The 17436-nt window shown below is 44.8% G+C and overlaps 1 protein-coding gene across 1 annotated transcript; it reads left to right on the forward strand.

The window, feature by feature from the left end:
* Nucleotides 1-3584: 3584 nt before the first annotated feature.
* LOC140589090 (tripartite motif-containing protein 16-like) lies at nucleotides 3585-17124 on the forward strand. The gene is made up of 6 exons (XM_072711699.1): nucleotides 3585-4207; nucleotides 11958-12053; nucleotides 12592-12825; nucleotides 12997-13156; nucleotides 13587-13646; nucleotides 16363-17124. Exons 1-6 carry the CDS (start codon nucleotides 3617-3619, stop codon nucleotides 16890-16892), a joined length of 1671 nt encoding a protein of 556 aa, XP_072567800.1. The 5' UTR covers nucleotides 3585-3616; the 3' UTR covers nucleotides 16893-17124.
* Nucleotides 17125-17436: the final 312 nt, after the last annotated feature.

Below are 17436 nucleotides of genomic sequence, written 5' to 3' on the forward strand. Positions count from 1 at the left end.
TGTCATCTTACCTTGATGAAACAGAAAGGCAGCTCATGGACACTTCTGCATACAGTATAAGCACCTACCTTTGGATCCCACTTTTAAATTTAGTGAGGAGATAAGATCAGGACCTGATAAGGTCATTGACAACATTGACTTGAACTCTTTATTCAGGAAGTACACACCCTCATTGAATCTGGCACGGTTCCCTGATATCTAGCCGGCACCTGCCACACTGCTCCCTGATGTCCAGCCAGCACCCATCTCGCCTCCTGCCTGCTGGTACCTGCTTTGTATCCTGATGTCCCACCAGCGCCTGCCTACAATCCGCTGCCAGCCCTGTGCCCAACTTCCAGGCTGCCACCAGCCCAGAGAGGATGGACCCAGAGGATGTCCTGCTGGAGGACTTAGAGTGGGACCCTCTGGACTTGCCCTGGGTCCAGCTACGTGAGCCCCAGCCTCCATCCCAGACTCGGGCTGCTCTGGTCCCAGTGTCTGGGGTGGTCATTGGTATCAGTAGGGGTCCAAGATAGGGCCAGGATGAATCTCTGTCTCCCAGAGAGGGGGTGCCAGTCTCTGCTCTTGCCCTGTAGGTCCCTTGCCATCCTCCTCTTCAGTTTCTGTTGTCACCTTGCTGCCCGACTGCTCTGCAGTTCCCTCAGCGCCCCCCAACTCTGCTGACCCCTCACGTCCTCTGGTCCTGCTGGCCCTCCCAGACCCTCTGGTCCTGCTGGCCCTCCCAGACCTTCTGGTCCTGTGATGCACCGGAGTTCAGCCTCACCTGGAAAGGGGCCTAGGAGGCTCCCCAGCCCCGAGTCTTCGCCCAGCTTCCCTGCATTATGAAAACTCCCCGGATGCCCCATGTTATTCCTTTCTGTGCCTCAGTGTTTGTCTTGTTGCTCTGTCCCGCCTGTATCTCTCCTTGTCTTGTGCATCCTGTGCCCCTGTTTTTATACTTACTTCAGAGTTTCTGCTTCCTCTCCTCCGTTGTCATCTGGCTTTCTTTATTTTATTTCTTTCCTACCTTTGTCCCATTCTGTATTACTCTCCCTAATGATGTTTTAATGCATCACAACACATTCATCTGAAGTGCTTTGGGACGACTCTGCTGTGAAAGGCGCTATATAAAAATAAATTAACTGAATTGAATGTCCCGCCTCCTCCCTGGCTTGACTCTAACAAGCCATGTTTGGTGCTTGTTGGTCTCACGTCTCGTTCCAGCCCTCATGTTAAACACTCCCAGCTGCCTCCAGTCTGTTCCCTCGTTAGTCCTGTATTTAAGTGCTTCCTGGTCCTCTGTTCCCCAGTTGGATCATTGATGTTGTGCCTCACATGTTGCCTGTTCTCTAGCCTCCCATCCTGATCCCAATAAGTCCCTGTTAGTTGCCTGACACCTGCTCCACGAGTCTTTCATCACGGTGACACGACACTGACCGCCAGTGACATCTCTGTGGACCCAGAAATATCAGCCTAGCTGCACTAGTGCCTAAGCAGCACCTTGACAGCGGCATGTTTGCAATGTCATGTTTACCTCACTTGTTCACCACTTTCAGCAACAGTATCTGATGAATACTGGAAATGTAAATGTAATGATATAAGAACATAAAAACTATACAAACGAGAGGAGGCCATTCGGCCCATCGAGCTCGCTTGGGGAGAACTTAAGTAATAGCTCAGAGTTGTTAAAATCTTATCTAGCTCTGATTTAAAGGAACCCAAGGATTCAGCTTGCACTACGTTATCAGGAAGACTATTCCATACTCTGACTACACGCTGTGTAAAGAAGTGCTTCCTTAAATCCAGTTTGAAATGTTCTCCCGCTAATTTCCACCTATGGCCACGAGTTCTTGTATTTGAACTAATGCTGAAGTAACTATTCGGTTGAACAGCATCCAAACCTGTTAGAATCTTATAGACCTGGATCATGTCCCCCCTCAGTCTCCTTTGCTTGAGGCTGAACAGATTTAGCTCAACTAACCTTTCCTCGTATGACATTCCTCTAAGACCAGGAATCATTCTTGTGGCCCTACGTTGCACCTTTTCTAAGGCCGCAATGTCACGCAATGAGTGTGTCTGCTTTGAAGGAACAAAGATCACACCTGCTTAGGTACAGGGTGGGGAAACAGGTAAATCCTGTAAGGTAACATTTTTAAAGTCAGCTTACATTCCAACACAGTTCTGGAATATGAAGTTCATAGTCAGTCATAATTTTGTAGCATTAAAATGTAACTTTTAAATAGATCCTAACAGTATGTGTGATTGTGGGGTCTCAGGGTGTAACCTCTGGCTCTGGGCTTGTTTCCTGTCCCTCCTGCTGTATGTGTGAAGTTTGCATGTTCTTCCAATGTGGACTTTCTCCTCCTGCTTTGGAAAACATGAAACTGCTATCAGCCGATTGGGATCCCTAAGCTGCCCTTAGTGTGAGTCTGTATGTGTGAGTTTGTGCTCTGCTATAAACTAGTATCCTATCCATCGTGCCCCCCGCCCTGTGCCCCCTGGGACAGGCTCCAGGCTCCCCCCCCGTACAGGATAAGCAGTAATGGAGGACGGATCCACACTGTTCCAAAGAAAGGGCTCCAGCTCCCTTCAGGACTTCAGACCAGCTGCTCTCACTTCACGCCTCCAGGCTTGTGGGTCTGGTTCCCACTCCTGGTTCTGCATGTACAGCTTGCATGTTCTCCCCGTGTTCCTGTGAGTTTCCTCAGGTTTCCTCCTGCTGTCCAAGATCATGCAGTTTGGTGAATTAGTGTCTCTTGATTGTGCTCAGCGTGTGAGTGAGTGTTTGTCCTGTGATGGACTGGCTTCCCATCCAGGGTGTCTCTGCCTTGTGCCCTGTGCTTCCTGTGATGTGTGTGTCCCATAACCCTGTACTGGATACGTGGTTATTGTAATTTGTTGGATACTATTTTGATATTTTATCTTTCTGTTCCTGCGGGTGGCTGAAGCTGAAACTTTTGGCTTAAATGTGAGACTTTAACTTAATAGTGTTTAATGAATATCTAGAATAAACTTTCATTATTAGATTATGGAAAAATTTTGGGTGGGAAAAAATATCAGTCAAACCTGGTCACCTGACTCTCCTTCTTAACACAAATACACTCCCAGCACAAACACACAGAAAGAAAATGAAGATATATGACATATATGTGCTACGCCCTTTATTTTCATGAATACTATATATAGAATAATATAAAAAACAAATCTGTGGATTGACAGTATTTGTCAAAGCTTGTTCTGTCTAATCCTGACATAGTCTGTCTATAATTGCACATACCTGCATGTTTCACCTGAAACCACATGATCCCAAACATGTTTCTAAACAGACACAGAAATTCATTCTCAGTTGAACTGCTTTCTTATACCTTTCTACCTAATTTATATCTACGGTACAAAATCAAAGAGTAGGATTATAGCTTGTTTACAGAAAAGTAACAGTTATTCTCATACAAGCTAAATAAATGTCTGTTGTGTGTATAGTTTGCAGAATATACTATTTTAGTTACAAACTCCAACTCCAGTGTTTGCTCAGTCTGCTCTTCTCAGTCTGGCCTCAGTCCAAAACCACACCTACTGCAGCCTGAGAAGCAGGAAGTGGGAGAAAACAAAACTTAATCATATCAGTGTTTGTGGTAAAATGGCAGAAGCCAGTGTTGCAGTGGATCAGACCCAGTTCAGCTGTCCAATCTGTCTGGATTTACTAAAGGATCCAGTGGCTATTCCCTGTGGACACAGTTACTGTATGAGCTGCATTAAGAGCTGCTGGGATCAGGAGAATCAGCGTGGAGTTTACAGCTGCCCCCAGTGCAGACAGACCTTCATACCCAGACCTGTTCTGGCCAGAAACACCATACTGGCTGAAGTGGTGGAGAAACTGAAGAATACTGGACTACAAGCAGCTACTCCCACTGACCATTATGCTGGACCTGGAGATGTGGAGTGTGATTTCTGTACTGGGAGAAAACACAAAGCTGTCAAGTCCTGCCTGGTGTGTCTGGCCTCTTACTGTGAAACTCACCTCCAGCCTCACTATGAGTCTCCAGCTTTTAAGAAGCACAAGCTGACTGATGTCACTGGACGTCTGCAGGACAAGGTCTGTTCCCAGCATGACAAACCCCTGGAGGTCTACTGCCGTACCGACCAGCAGTGTATCTGTTATCTCTGTACGATGGATAAACACAGAGGCCATGATACAGTCTCAGCTGCTGCACAAAGGGAGGAGATACAGGTCAGACCAGAAGTTTTCTTATATAAATATAAAGTTCATTTTAAATAAATGGATTTTGTCTTAAGAGATGTTAGTGTAATTGCTACAAAACACTCAGAACACGTCTGGTTTGGTAAAATGAAAGAAAAATTAATTGAAAGTGCAAGTTTAAAAAGTTCTGCTTGAATTCCTACTGAAACTCCTACAAACATCGAATCATGTGGCTGCAGCTGAATATATACAGCAAGCAAACAGGGTGAAGAGGTTCACTTACTGTTTGGCTGAGCATCTGAATGGCTGAGATGTGTGAGCTAAGATGTTTTAAATATGGCACATTAAATCTAACAAGTTATAAGTTATCTGGGTAAACAAGAAATTTTTCTTTTTGAAACTGGTCCCTGGTTTTTCTAAATGGCTGCACTGGAAAGTGTTTAACTCGTCTGTGACGTCATTCCCAGCTCAGAGTTCCGACCTCCGAGGTAAATGGAGCTCAGCATAAGAGTAGCGGCTCCATCATCTCAGAAACAGCCACTGCAGTGTGTAGAGTTTCCTGAGAATGGTGCAGTAAACATGAAACAGCCAGAGTGTGATAGTTCTGGGGCAGCCTGTGGCTGAGTGGGCTAAGCCTCTCTGCCTATGATCAGAAGACTGCCAGTTCAAGCCTGGCCTTGGTACATCTGGGGGTCCCTGAGCAAGGCCCTTAACCCCCAGCTCCCTGGGTGCTGCTATGGGTGGCTGCCCTTTGCAGCCAGTTTACTCTCACCTACAGAGAGCAAGTAGGGGGGTGTTAAGAGAATTTCCCCACAGGGATCAGTGAAGGTATCAATTATTGTTTTTATTGAAACACCTTGTTAATTAGAGAGGTCTGATGAGAATGACCAGCCCTGTTTAAGCTGACAGGAAACCCACAAATGCAAAACTATGAGCTCAGTACAACAGTGGTGAGTCAAAGGCTCTGTTCACACCTGGTATTAACAAGCGTCTCCACACGCATCTCGACTGACCGTTTGTAATTGGATCTCACTTTCCGCAGTAATTAAAATACAGTAAGCAGGTAAATAACTTCCGTATGCAGAATCTGCCGAACATTAAAAGAAGGACAAGAAGAAATCAGAAGCTATTAGCACATTTTAGGGTAATAAAAATGCCTAAGATGTTTGTATGGAACGCCATGATACTCAAATAAAATAAATAAGTATATCAAAAAATAAATAAAGGAATAAATTATATCTAAAGATAAATAAAATAATAAATAAATATATCAATAATGTGTCCTTTTATTTTTAAATAATTCCATAAAAGGTATTATAGTTCATAATAACGCTTGTCTTCTTTGTATAATTTTAAAATTGTATTTCATAATAATGCTGCGATTTTTATTAGACAGTCATTATTATAAAATATTATTTCATGTAATGTAAATGTGGTTACTTAAATAATTATATTTCTTGTGAAACTATATCAACACAGTTGTTTTGCAGGATTGACACTCCAGCCTCTTGAAAAAACTCACACCGGTCCATTCAGACTGGTGTGGTGCTGAGGCGTCACCCACTGCACGGCTGCACTCAGGATCTCCTCCCTGAGGTGGTTGGTCGTGTGGTGGGTGTGGTAAGGCACTGTAATCAGCGTGTGCTCCTTACCTTACCTACCTTACCTTACCTTACCTACCTCAACACAGTACAAATGTACGTATTAAAAAAGGTCTTTCAGTACTTACATATACCTCCTAGATCACTGATTCTCCAACTTTTTCAGACCAAGGACCACTTTGTCCAAAAAAAATTTTTCAGAGACCACCTGCGACGGCGCTCCCTCCCAGAGCCACGTACTGCTACCCTCCGACCCCCACCCCACCCACAAAACCCACATCCACACACACACATGATCTCATATATACAGGAACATACTTCAAAAGAGGTCAATTTGTTTGGAACTACATTTTTTTTGAAAGATCCAGGTAAAACCTACAGTATGGTTGTGAGGAATTAGGTAGGCCTATCCACAACAGCTCTAATAATGCTGCTGCATATTACGCATCACTGACTGAATGTCTGTCTCTAAACTGGACAGTCTTAATCTCATACTGGGGGCCACATTGATCTGGTTGCGCTGTTTTGTTTTCAAACCAACCAGTGTTGAAAATGCAAGTTCACAGTTGTAGGTGTTTGAAAACGGCATTGATATTTTCAAAGCAGACTTCAGTGATCCATCAGATACAATGTCCACAAGGCTGTCTACCTCTCTTGCAGAAAACTTAGGACTGACACGCTCAATGTGGGTTTGGTCTCCAAATGGATTTCTGATCCACTCAAAGTCCATGTCTAATTCTGGGAAGTATCTTCCCAAATGCGTGTGAAGGCCACGCAGGTGCTCCTTAAAAGCTGCAATGGTATCGCTGTCCAGGACCTCCTCAGCTGTGAGGAGAAAGTCTGCCAAAGTAGGGAAATTGTCGATTTTTAAGCGATCGAGGCGAGTGCACCACAATTCCGTCTTCATGCGTGCTGCGTTAATTTTGTCCTGTACAGTAAAGACTGTGACTGTTTCCCCTTGAAGTGCCAAATTCAATGTGTTGTGGAAACTGAAAATATCAGCAAGGTATGACAACTTCGCAAGCCATTGAAAGTCATACATTCTGTCACAGAGTTCATCAGTCTGATGCATGAACAGCTTAAGCTCATCGCGCAGCTCTAAAAAATGGGTCAGAACTTTTCCACGGGACAGTCAACGAACCTTTGTGTGGAAAAGTAGTTAAGTGTGTTCGCTTCCCATTTCCTCACACAGAACTTTAAAAATGTGCGTGTTCAGTGCTTTGCCCTTAATCATGTTAGCAATTTTAACAGCCTCGTCCAAGACTGTTTTAAGACTTTGGCATTTTCTTCACTGCCAGCTGCTCTTGGTGAATACAACAGTGCGTTGCTGCGGCAAACACAGTGACTGCGCATACACGCGTAACCAGGCCTTTGTGTTTTGCAGTCATCGCAGTTGCACTGTCAGTGCAAATGCCGACACACCTGCTCCAATCAAGGCCATTCTGGCCAATGAAGGTATTCAAAAAATCAAAAATTGCCTCTCCTGTGGTGTTCGTTTGTAGGGAATGACAAAAAAGAAAATCATCATGTACAGTGCCATCATATATATATCTCCCGTAGAAAAAGGTTTACCTCATTGCTGATATATCAGCTGATTTTGGACATTTTCGGCCATGGCTATTATGCGCCGCTGGACAGTGTCATTGGACAGAGGTATTTTGTTAAGTTCATTACTTGCTTTGTCTCCCAGCATTATATTCACCATTCATTTCGCAGATGGTTTGATTAAAGTCTGGCCTATTGAGTAAGGTTTGCCCTTTTTGCGATCAGATGAGAGACCTTGAAAGAGGCTTCTGTAGCCTTAGCATTTTCCCCAGGGATAAAATACCGCGTGGCTTCCTTTCGCATGTGGAACTTAAGTACCTCGCATTTTCTCTCGAAAAATGCCAACGGTTTGCTAATGGAATCTTTGTGCTTCGTCTCTTAGTGCCTCTTAAGTTTCGCCGGTTTCACTGGCCAAAATGTCGTAGCACAGGACAGAGTGCGGATTCGAATCCTCACCATCTCCAGTGCAGAAAAATACGAATCTTAAGTAGTCGCCGTAGTATTTCCCTTTAACTTCTGCCGTCAAATTCCCATGTTTAGCCTGTGAAAATGTTAATAAAGAGGTTCATTGTTTTGTATGATATGCTGAATCAGGGGCGCTGTAAGGGGGAGGAAAACTATAGGACGATTCCAAGGGCCCCTGAGTGACAGGGGCCCTGAAAAATTTGGAAAATAACTGGATTGGTTTAGACTGGGGGGCCTAATATGATATGCTTTCATGGGGCCCAAAATCTCTAGCAACGCCCATGTGCTGAATTATATGTCTGACTTGGAACAAGTGAAGTAAAAGGAGCAAAGTAGTCAGGGCTGGAGTGGGACTGAGTTTCTGACCAGGAATTCAAGCCCCCTGACAGCCCAATATAAAACTACATAAACAATTACACTGTTATTATATGTTTCTATTCACACATCCATTTTCTAGGCTACTGAACACACATTCTTACCTACACGCTTTAATTTTACCTTCATGTAATTTTTACCGGCACATTTCACTAATATTAATAAAGTGTGGAGCAGCTTTGACATAAATAATGAAGCTTCGTCACAGTGCGCTGTCCTTGTGTCTCTTCCCCGTGTGGCCAGCAGCCATCACTGTCCTTGTGTCTCTTCCCCGTGTGGCCAGCAGCCATCGCTGTCCTTATGTCTCTTCCCCGTGTGGCCAGCAGCCATCGCTGTCCTTGTGTCTCTTCCCCGTGTGGCCAGCAGCCATCGCTGTCCTTGTGTCTGTTCCCCGTGTGGCCAGCAGCCATCGCTGTCCTTGTGTCTCTTCCCCGTGTGGCCAGCAGCCATCGCTGTCCTTGTGTCTCTTCCCCGTGTGGCCAGCAGCCATCGCTGTCCTTGTGTCTCTTCCCCGTGTGGCCAGCAGCCATCGCTGTCCTTGTGTCTCTTCCCCGTGTGGCCAGCAGCCATCGCTGTCCTTGTGTCTCTTCCTCGTGTGGCCAGCAGCCATCTCTGTCCTTGTGTCTCTTCCCCGTGTGGCCAGCAGCCATCGCTGTCCTTGTGTCTCTTCCCCGTGTGGCCAGCAGCCATCGCTGTCCTTGTGTCTCTTCCTCGTGTGGCCAGCAGCCATCGCTGTCCTTGTGTCTCTTCCCCGTGTGGCCAGCAGCCATCGCTGTCCTTGTGTCTCTTCCCCGTGTGGCCAGCAGCCATCGCTGTCCTTGTGTCTCTTCCCCGTGTGGCCAGCAGCCATCGCTGTCCTTGTGTCTCTTCCCCATGTGGCCAGCAGCCATCGCTGTCCTTGTGTCTCAGCTGGTCATGGGTTTAATTATTCATTTAATTATTGGTTTTCTATTCTTCCTAGTGTTCATTAGTTCTGTGTTCTCCTTGTGAAGCTTGTGCCTTGTTTTATTATGTTCCACATGTTTCTGTATTTTCTAAGTGTTGAATTCCTAGTGTGTGATTAGTGTTTCTTACCTTCCGTGTTTGTTGGAGTTTTCCTAGTCTTGTGTTCATTAGTATAAGTTACTGCACCTGTTGCCTGTTTTCCCTGCGCCGTTGTTATTGGTTAATTGTCTTGTGTCACAGCTGCCTCTTCGTTAGTTTGGTTGTCTGTTTTATTTAAGTGTTTGTCCTCCTGTTTGTTGCTGATTCATTGTTTGTGTGTTGGTGGTGGAATGTTAGGTCATTGTCTTTAGTCACAGCCTGTTTTTCTACCTGCTTGTTTTTCCTGGTTATCTTCCCTTAGTTGCCCATAGTGATGGCAAAACAAAGCTTTTGGAAGCAAGTGTGTCAAAAAATGATTCTGTAATCAAAGCTTTTCTAAATGGTGAACATTAGTGCAGAGAAACTGTACTGCAAGTTCATATAAGTGTGGATACACAGCCTTCTGCATATCCCAGAACTGCAAAGGGTCTTCAGAACGCAGTATATTTGGGTCACTGAGGTACTGCTGAACCTCCACAGTAGCATCTGCTGTAGGACTCTTGACCCGTTTGCTCTCCCCCACATCACTGTCCAGAAGATCCTACAGACCTGGAACTAAAATGATAAAGCATGAATCATTATATACACTATGCATTTTGTACTGTGCAATAATAATTATTTATCCCAATTCAGTTTAATTGAACATTATCATTAAAATGTGAAAGGTTGGAACAGTAGGCTACCAACCTTTGGATCCTGATACTCTCTTCTCTTCAAAATGTGGAATAGTTGCCTCATTGAAATGTCATAAAACACCCAGACAATCAAAAATTATGTGATATTCCTCTGAGGTCAGGGTTGTGAGCTCTGTCTTCAGAGTGACCAATGCAGCACCAACTGGCTCTCCTTGATCATGTGATCATTGCAGCATTGAATAGGTGCTATTCCAGCTGGTTTCCACTTCTTGAATCATTCTGAGAGTGGGTCTGTCCATCTGCTGTTGGATTTCACAAAGCCTTTCTCTAGCAGTTATACTGGTTCTGAAGTTTGTCACGCACAATCTGTCATGCCTTGGATCTGATATTGTCAGGTCCTTGTGTCTGATCAATGGCCTTCATCACGACCAAATTCAGTGCCTGTACAAGGCAGGTTGTGTGTCTGACTAAATAAGCTTCCATATGTATGGATGTCCACATGTCAGATGTTAGACTTTTTTCTGGAGGCCTTTTTCACCTCTTCCTTTGCTTTCTCTTTTTCTATCTTAAATATTTCTGCCACCAGACCCTTTCATGTTTGCCTGGATGGGAGAATGTAGGTTGGATCCAGGATTCCCACAAACTCCCTAAATCCAGCATCATCCACTATGGTGAATAGTTGTGAATCCTTCACAATCATATTGACCAAAGCCTCATCAATCATTTGTTTCTTGGTCTCTATACTGGGAAAATTATACAGATTATTGGGTAATACCCTCACCCATATCTGATATTATGTATTCATACAATTAAACTGAACCTTAATAATAATAATCATTATTGTGTTCATTGTACTTCTAAATTATTTAATTATTGATAAATTATCATTAAACCATTATTATGATTAAAACTTATGCTGCAGTGTGTGTGTGCCGACATTCGAAACCGGTAATGAGGTTTCCAAAGCAGTCAGATGGTTGAGTGCAAAACAAAGCTTCGGATGACCATGGTCACATGTTTAGGGTGGAATGGAGGAAACCTCCAAGCTGTGCTTCAGAATGTAGTGAATAGTTTTTTTGCCACATACCTCGGAGCTTCAGTGTCAAGCTTAACATCACTAGCTGCCCCATTCCCTCTGTTAGTCTGCGTGTCGTTTTCTTAGCTACTTTTTCCCTGGTGAGTTTTGACCTCTTGTTCCTTTATTTTATGTCTTTCTAGTTTTCTTCAGTTTCCTTAAATCCCTTTGTCTTGGAGCTTTTAAGTGGATCGTCACCTTGTTTCCCTGCCTGCACCAGGCCGGGCCCCAACATGCTCATTAAACATATGATCTGTGCAAATTCTGAAACATCTTTAATAAATCACATCTTACACATTGTCTTTTCTGAATTTGCATGAAACATCAGTGATGCACACTATGACACGGTTTCTGTATGACTGGGTCACAACAGTCCAATATTAAAACAACTTCCCAGCAGATTCAGAGTTTTTAGTGTCGCAGGAGAAAAGATGCATTATTGTTGTTGTTCACAGTGCAGTTTACTGCACAGTGGCCCATTATCAACTGACATGCAATCTGACATAAATCAAATAGGATGTCAGTTGAGTAGCCGGTCCTGCAATGCAGCCCAGGACACATTCGCCTTCACATTGCTATAAGAATGTGGCCATATGCGGCCCAGACCACCTCCCAATGTAGTTTGAGTGATTGGATCTCAATGCATCTTCAATGTGTCCTGGGTGCCTTCACACCTGTAATTAGCGCTGTGCACTTGTGATTGGATCACCCAGGACGCATGTTAATACCAGATGGAAACAGGACCAAAGGGTTTATGGTCAGTTTATCCTACCTACAGTCAATAAATCATTTAATAATATCCATCCATCCATCCACCCATCCATCCATCCATCCATCCATCTCCTAACCAGTAATCCAGGTCAGGGTCACAGAGAGTGCCTGGATCCTTTCCCAGGCAGCATAGGGCCCAAGGCTGGGGTCCACCGTGGACAGGATGATTAATGAATATGATCTCAGCTAATGAAACAAACTTTTGTCGTCATCTTGTTTCCTATCTGTAGAAACAAATGGGTGAAACACAGAGGGAATTTCAGCAGAGAATGCAGATGAGAGAGAAGGAGCTGCAGGAGCTGAGAGAGGCTGTGGCTTCAATCACAGTGAGTATGAACCTGAGGAGAAGATAACAGCTGGCTTGTGATCATATTGAATCTTCTTTCAGATTCAACAGATTGCAGATTTACAGACTTGTAGGTATTAATCAAATTAGTGCTGCTGTGGGTTATTCTGGTCAGTGATTTAATGGGACAAAGTTGCTAGATAACAGGGTTTAACCAGGCATTGCAGCAGTAGTACCTTATTTATTTAGAAAAATACCATAAAAGGCCCATTTGAGAAAAATGCAACTTTGCACAATCCAGTGTAATGGAAATATAAACCAAAAAGTCACCTATTAAACTAAGACCCAATGGTGACAACCAACCTGCCCCATACAGCCACCAGTCTCTGCCAAATCCCTGCAGCTGACAGTGTATGAGCTTAATGAGTGATCATTTCCAATCAGTGTTGGCTGGGTTTCAGTACCTGAGGCATCCAGCATTGTGATGCTCCAAACCCCAGACCTGTGCTGTTTTTATACCTCCTGTCAAAAGAGGCCAATTCTAATTTACCTTCCTCTGCTCCCTGTATCACCAACAGAGATCAGCACAGTCAGTAGTGGAGGACAGCGAGAGGATCTTCACTGAGATGATCCGCTCCATTGAGAGAAGACGGTCTGAGGTGACAAAGCTGATCATAGATCAGGAGAAGGCTGCAGTGAGTCAGGCTGAAGGAGACATGGAGAGACTGAAGCAGGAGATTGATGAACTGAAGAGGAGACACTCTGAGCTGGAGCAGCTTTCACACACAGAGGATCACATCCATTTCCTCCAGGTAACAGAACAGCTACTTTGACAATAAGAAAACCAGAGTATTCAAATGGATGCATGTTCTCATTTGTATTTCAGCTAGTCTGTCATTTGTCAGATGTTAATGGTCCTGTTAATTATATTACAATACACATTTGTTTTGATGAAGCTGTTTAATTAGACTGTGTGTCTGTAGAGGTGCCAGGGTCTTCCTGTAACCCCTGAAGCTGGATTTGGACCCAGAATCTCTGTCAGTCCAAGATCTGATTTTGGGAATTTAAGGAAGGAGGTTTCTGAACTGAAAGATCAACTGGAGAATGTTTGCAGAAAGAAAATGGCAGAGATCCATCATACAGGTTAATACATTTTCTAGTCTGTTCATGTTAATATAGACCAGGGGTGGCCAATCTTACCCAGAAAGGGCTGCTGTCTGCTGGTTTTTGCTGGATTACTAATTAGAGGACTGATTGGCTGAAGAGTCCTCATACCTGGGGTCGAACAGCTGACCTAAAGGTTATCCCAAAAACCTGCATACACACTGGCACTTTGCGGGTAAGACTGGCCACCCCTGATGTAGACCATGCAGAGAGAGTTTGCAGTACAGTCAGCCTCACATTTGTGTGACCAAGTCAGTTTGTTTTCAGCAAGTTTGAATCTTTGTGATAACTGGCGAAAGAGCTCCACATTCTACTGGCTGCAAGACCCAGATCACATGAAACATGTTTCTTCTACATTATAGAAACAAAAATCTGTATTAAGTGAAACTTACAATCTGTCTCCTTCTAGTTATCAAAGACACCATCCTACCGGTATTAGTGCCCAGGACCAGATCAGAATTCTTACAATGTAAGTCTGTTCACACACACACTTCTCTCTCCCTGTATGAGGTGGAGTGTGTTTTATTGTGTTTCGTTTTCTTCTGCTAGTGGAGCTTCTCTTTCTCTCTCCCGCTGCCTCCTGGTCATTTACATTTGCATGAGCTGTTTATGTCAGTAACCTTTTAATCTAATTGCAAAGCAAAGCAAATTTATTCAGGGGCTTTTCCACTGCACCAGGTACGGTACTTTTGGTACTTTCCTGTCAGGGTCAGCTCCTGTTGTCCCAGCCTTTTGTGTCCCTTCCCCGTTTGACCAGCAGGTGTCGCTGCTCATCCCGTCCCTCCTGTTGTCTTTGTGTTTTCCCCTGCTCCCTGTCGGTCACATGGCTCCCCTTACCAAAAAAAAAAGTATACTTAAAGTTCATTTTATTAAGTATACTTCTTGGGACTAAATTGGCCCACTTTTAGTTTATTAAAGTATATATTTTAAGTGTATTTATTTAGTAATATTAGTTATTTGTATTTTTATACCTGAAATTGCTACAAACAGCACAGTGGCGATATGACTACATTCAGATTACACTAATAAAAATTTGCAAATCAGTTTTTTCTCTTAGTCACTCAAAATGAACAAATATTGTTTTGAATGCCACAATTAAAGATAAAATACACGTTACATATAAGGTAGACTTTTCTCAATACACGTCAGTTTAAGCCAGGTATACTTAATACTATCTGTACCGTATGTAAAGACAATGTCCCGTGACAAAACGTGACCATACTGCCACCCCAATTTCTGGTGGTACTGCACCTTGCGCATGCGTCGCGTTAACCTCATGTAGCTGCACAGACGAAGCACGGTAGTTTGCAAACCCTACAGGCAATTTACAAGGTGATAAAACTGCTACATACATATAAATGCGTATGCATGTGTGTGCAGCCTTGTTCCGAATTGAAAATCTCACGCCAACCAGTTGATCAAAGTTGGCAACCCTGTGAACTGGCGCTTTGAATTTGTAAAACGTACACAAGCATGCTTGTGTATGTGTACGCCTGTTTGTCTATACGCATGTGTCAGGTTGGGTCTTAGACTCCACCTGGAATAACATCTCAGGCTCTATTCCCCCCCGCCACACTCCCTGCCGGTGGATGGGGCCTCCGGCTGCCGATGCGTTGGTGGTTCTCGATGTCCGGGGTTGGATGCTCTGGTGTGTGCTGGCTCACTCTCGGCGGTTGCCTGGCGGGGCCTGGCCCTCCCGACTCTGTCGGGCACTGGCTGGGGGGTGGGGGGGCCCTTGGATCTCTGGACCCGGGCTCCGGTCTGACCTGGTGTGGCCGGCTGTCGGCGGAGCCTGCGGGCTCGCCGCCACGGCCCCCTGGGGCTCCTGCGATGTGGCTGCCGGATGACCCCCCCGCCGGAACTATCATCTGCCCTTTTCTGGGTGTCTGGGGCCCGGGTCTCCTCCATGTCAGCTTCATGTCCTGGGGGGGCGGGGCTGTGGCTCCCCACACACACTACTAGACATTTACATGGAGAAACCTTATGAACACCAGTGCACTGACACACAAAGGTGTGCACACAGGTGTGCGACAGGTGCACATGGACGCGCGCTGTCTTGATCGGCTGTTGCTTCTGGGCATGTGTTGTAATGCTGGGTGTGTGTGCTGTTCAGTAACATTTAACGTTTGATTTTCGATGGGATTCGTACAGATGTTGGTTGTTGTTTTCTCTCTTCAGCAGACATTGAAGCAGATTCAGTTTTTTCTTTTTTTTCTTTTTCTCTCTCTCTCCCTCTCTCTCTCTCTATCCCCCTTCTTCTCCTTTCCCCCCCCCCCCCCCTCGCTCCCTCTCCTTCTCTTGAGGAAGTATGAGGAAGTAAATAAAAACAAATAAATAAATAGATAGATAAATAAATAAATATTTAAATAGAAATAAAGCAGTCCTCCGCAGAGGGGGGGTGGTGGAGGGGAAACAAAAGAATTTGTAAAACGTAGGGAAATATGCACAGACCTCACTGCTGTGGTACGTGTGCAGGGAATATCAGAATAATAATTTACTAATAATAATACTTAAATATGGCAAGAGCAAAGTACACAGCTTGACCGGAGAACTATGAACGTTTCCGTGTACGCATGCGCGGTGCAGATACGCGAGTGTTGCGCTTTGCGGAGAACCAGCCTAGATGCGTCCGCGTCCGCGTTGGGAGCATCGCGTCGGCTCGCTGCTGGAGAGAGGTGTGTGTCCAAAGTGGTTTGAAAGAAGTTCATATTGTGACGTAAAGACAAGCTTACTTTTAGTGGTAATCTGTGTCGTATAATTTTATGGTTAACATGTTTGATAAATGCTGTTTGTAATTTTATCTACCAGTAATTATGCCTATTAGTTTAACACGCGCATCATTTTGGCGCGTCTTCCCGCCGGCGGCGCGCGGGCGTCCGACATTTCCTGAGGTATTTCACATACTTGAATTCCTGCTTCGTTTTTATATTTTGTGTATCGTACAGAATAATAGAGCGCAGGCTAAAGTGCAGTTCGGTCCCCAGCGAGTCTCTCAGCGCGGCGTGTCTCACAGCGCAGGGGGCAGCCGGAGCGCCGCAGACTCGGGCGGCTACATGAGTATATTGGGAATAAAATGTGTGTATTGGAGCGAGTTCTGTGTTAGTGAGTGTGTGAGGTGTGACAGTGATGGTGATGGAGATGCTGGGCTTCGTGATGGGATTAATCGCTCTTCCTCTTGCCTACAGACTCCTGCCAGCTGACGCTGGACCCCAACACAGCAAACAGAGACCTTTCTCTGTCAGAGGGGAATAGGAAGGTGACATGGGGGGCAAAGCAGCCATATCCTGATCATCCAGAGAGATTTGAATGCCGGCCCCAAGTTCTGTGCAGAGAGAGTCTGACTGGTCGCTGTTACTGGGAGGCTGAGTGGAGTGGAGATGACGCCCTGATAGGAGTGACTTATAAAGGAATCAGGAGGAAAGGAGACAGTGATGACTGTTGGCTTGGAGTCAATGACAAGTCATGGATGCTGTTCTGGTTTCCTGACAGTTACTTTGTCTGGCACAATAATAAACAGACTGTCATACCCATAAAGCCCTCAGGCTCCCGCAGAGTAGGAGTGTATCTGGACTGGGCGGCTGGTATTCTGTCCTTCTACAGAGTCTCCTCTGATGGACTGACCCTCCTGTACAGCTTCACCTCCTCATTCACTGAACCCCTCTATCCAGGGTTTGCGGTTTATAACTCCTCCGTGTCGCTGTGCATGCTGGGATAGCTCACTGTGTGCTGGAGGAATCATTTTTACCTTATCAGAGTGTCACATGTCGCTGCTTCTCCATGGCAAAAAGGTAAAATCTCTGCTTTTTAACCAGTATAACCCTTTTTACTCTGTCTGAAGTGTGACGTATGTTAGACAAAAATGAATGTTTGTTCAGCTTGCCAAACCCATGCAGAATATGACTGTTTTTCTCTGACTTCTGTTCTATGTTGACTGTGAATGCACAAAAACTGCCAAAACAAAATCATAGTACATGTAGCTGTACCAATAAAGTGAATTCTGATTATGAATAAAATAAAATGTAATGAAATGCAATCCTGATGATTGGTGGGGGGGGGGGGGGGGGGGGGGGGCTTTTCCCCTCCCCTCTATATGTACATTTTATATATTTCTGTCTGTATATTGTATTTGCTACCTGTACACTGACAATAAAGGCTTCATATTCTATCCTATTAATGTCCCGGTTCAGCGCTGCCCAGAGCGTAACTGAGTAACACACTTAATCCGCGCTCTCTGGTGACTGAGCGCAGCAGCCTGATAT

This window comes from Paramormyrops kingsleyae, chromosome 4, assembly GCF_048594095.1.
Source record: "Paramormyrops kingsleyae isolate MSU_618 chromosome 4, PKINGS_0.4, whole genome shotgun sequence".
NCBI lineage: Eukaryota > Metazoa > Chordata > Actinopteri > Osteoglossiformes > Mormyridae > Paramormyrops > Paramormyrops kingsleyae.

Excerpts from the sequence above, each read along its gene's own strand:
- LOC140589090 (XM_072711699.1), top strand. The coding sequence starts at position 3,617 with ATGGCAGAAGCCAGTGTTGCAGTGGATCAGACCCAGTTCAGCTGTCCA. Across the intron at positions 12,826-12,996 it reads ATCACATCCATTTCCTCCAG|AGGTGCCAGGGTCTTCCTGT; the intron begins GTAACAGAACAG and ends GTGTGTCTGTAG. Across the intron at positions 13,647-16,362 it reads CAGATCAGAATTCTTACAAT|ACTCCTGCCAGCTGACGCTG; the intron begins GTAAGTCTGTTC and ends TCTTGCCTACAG.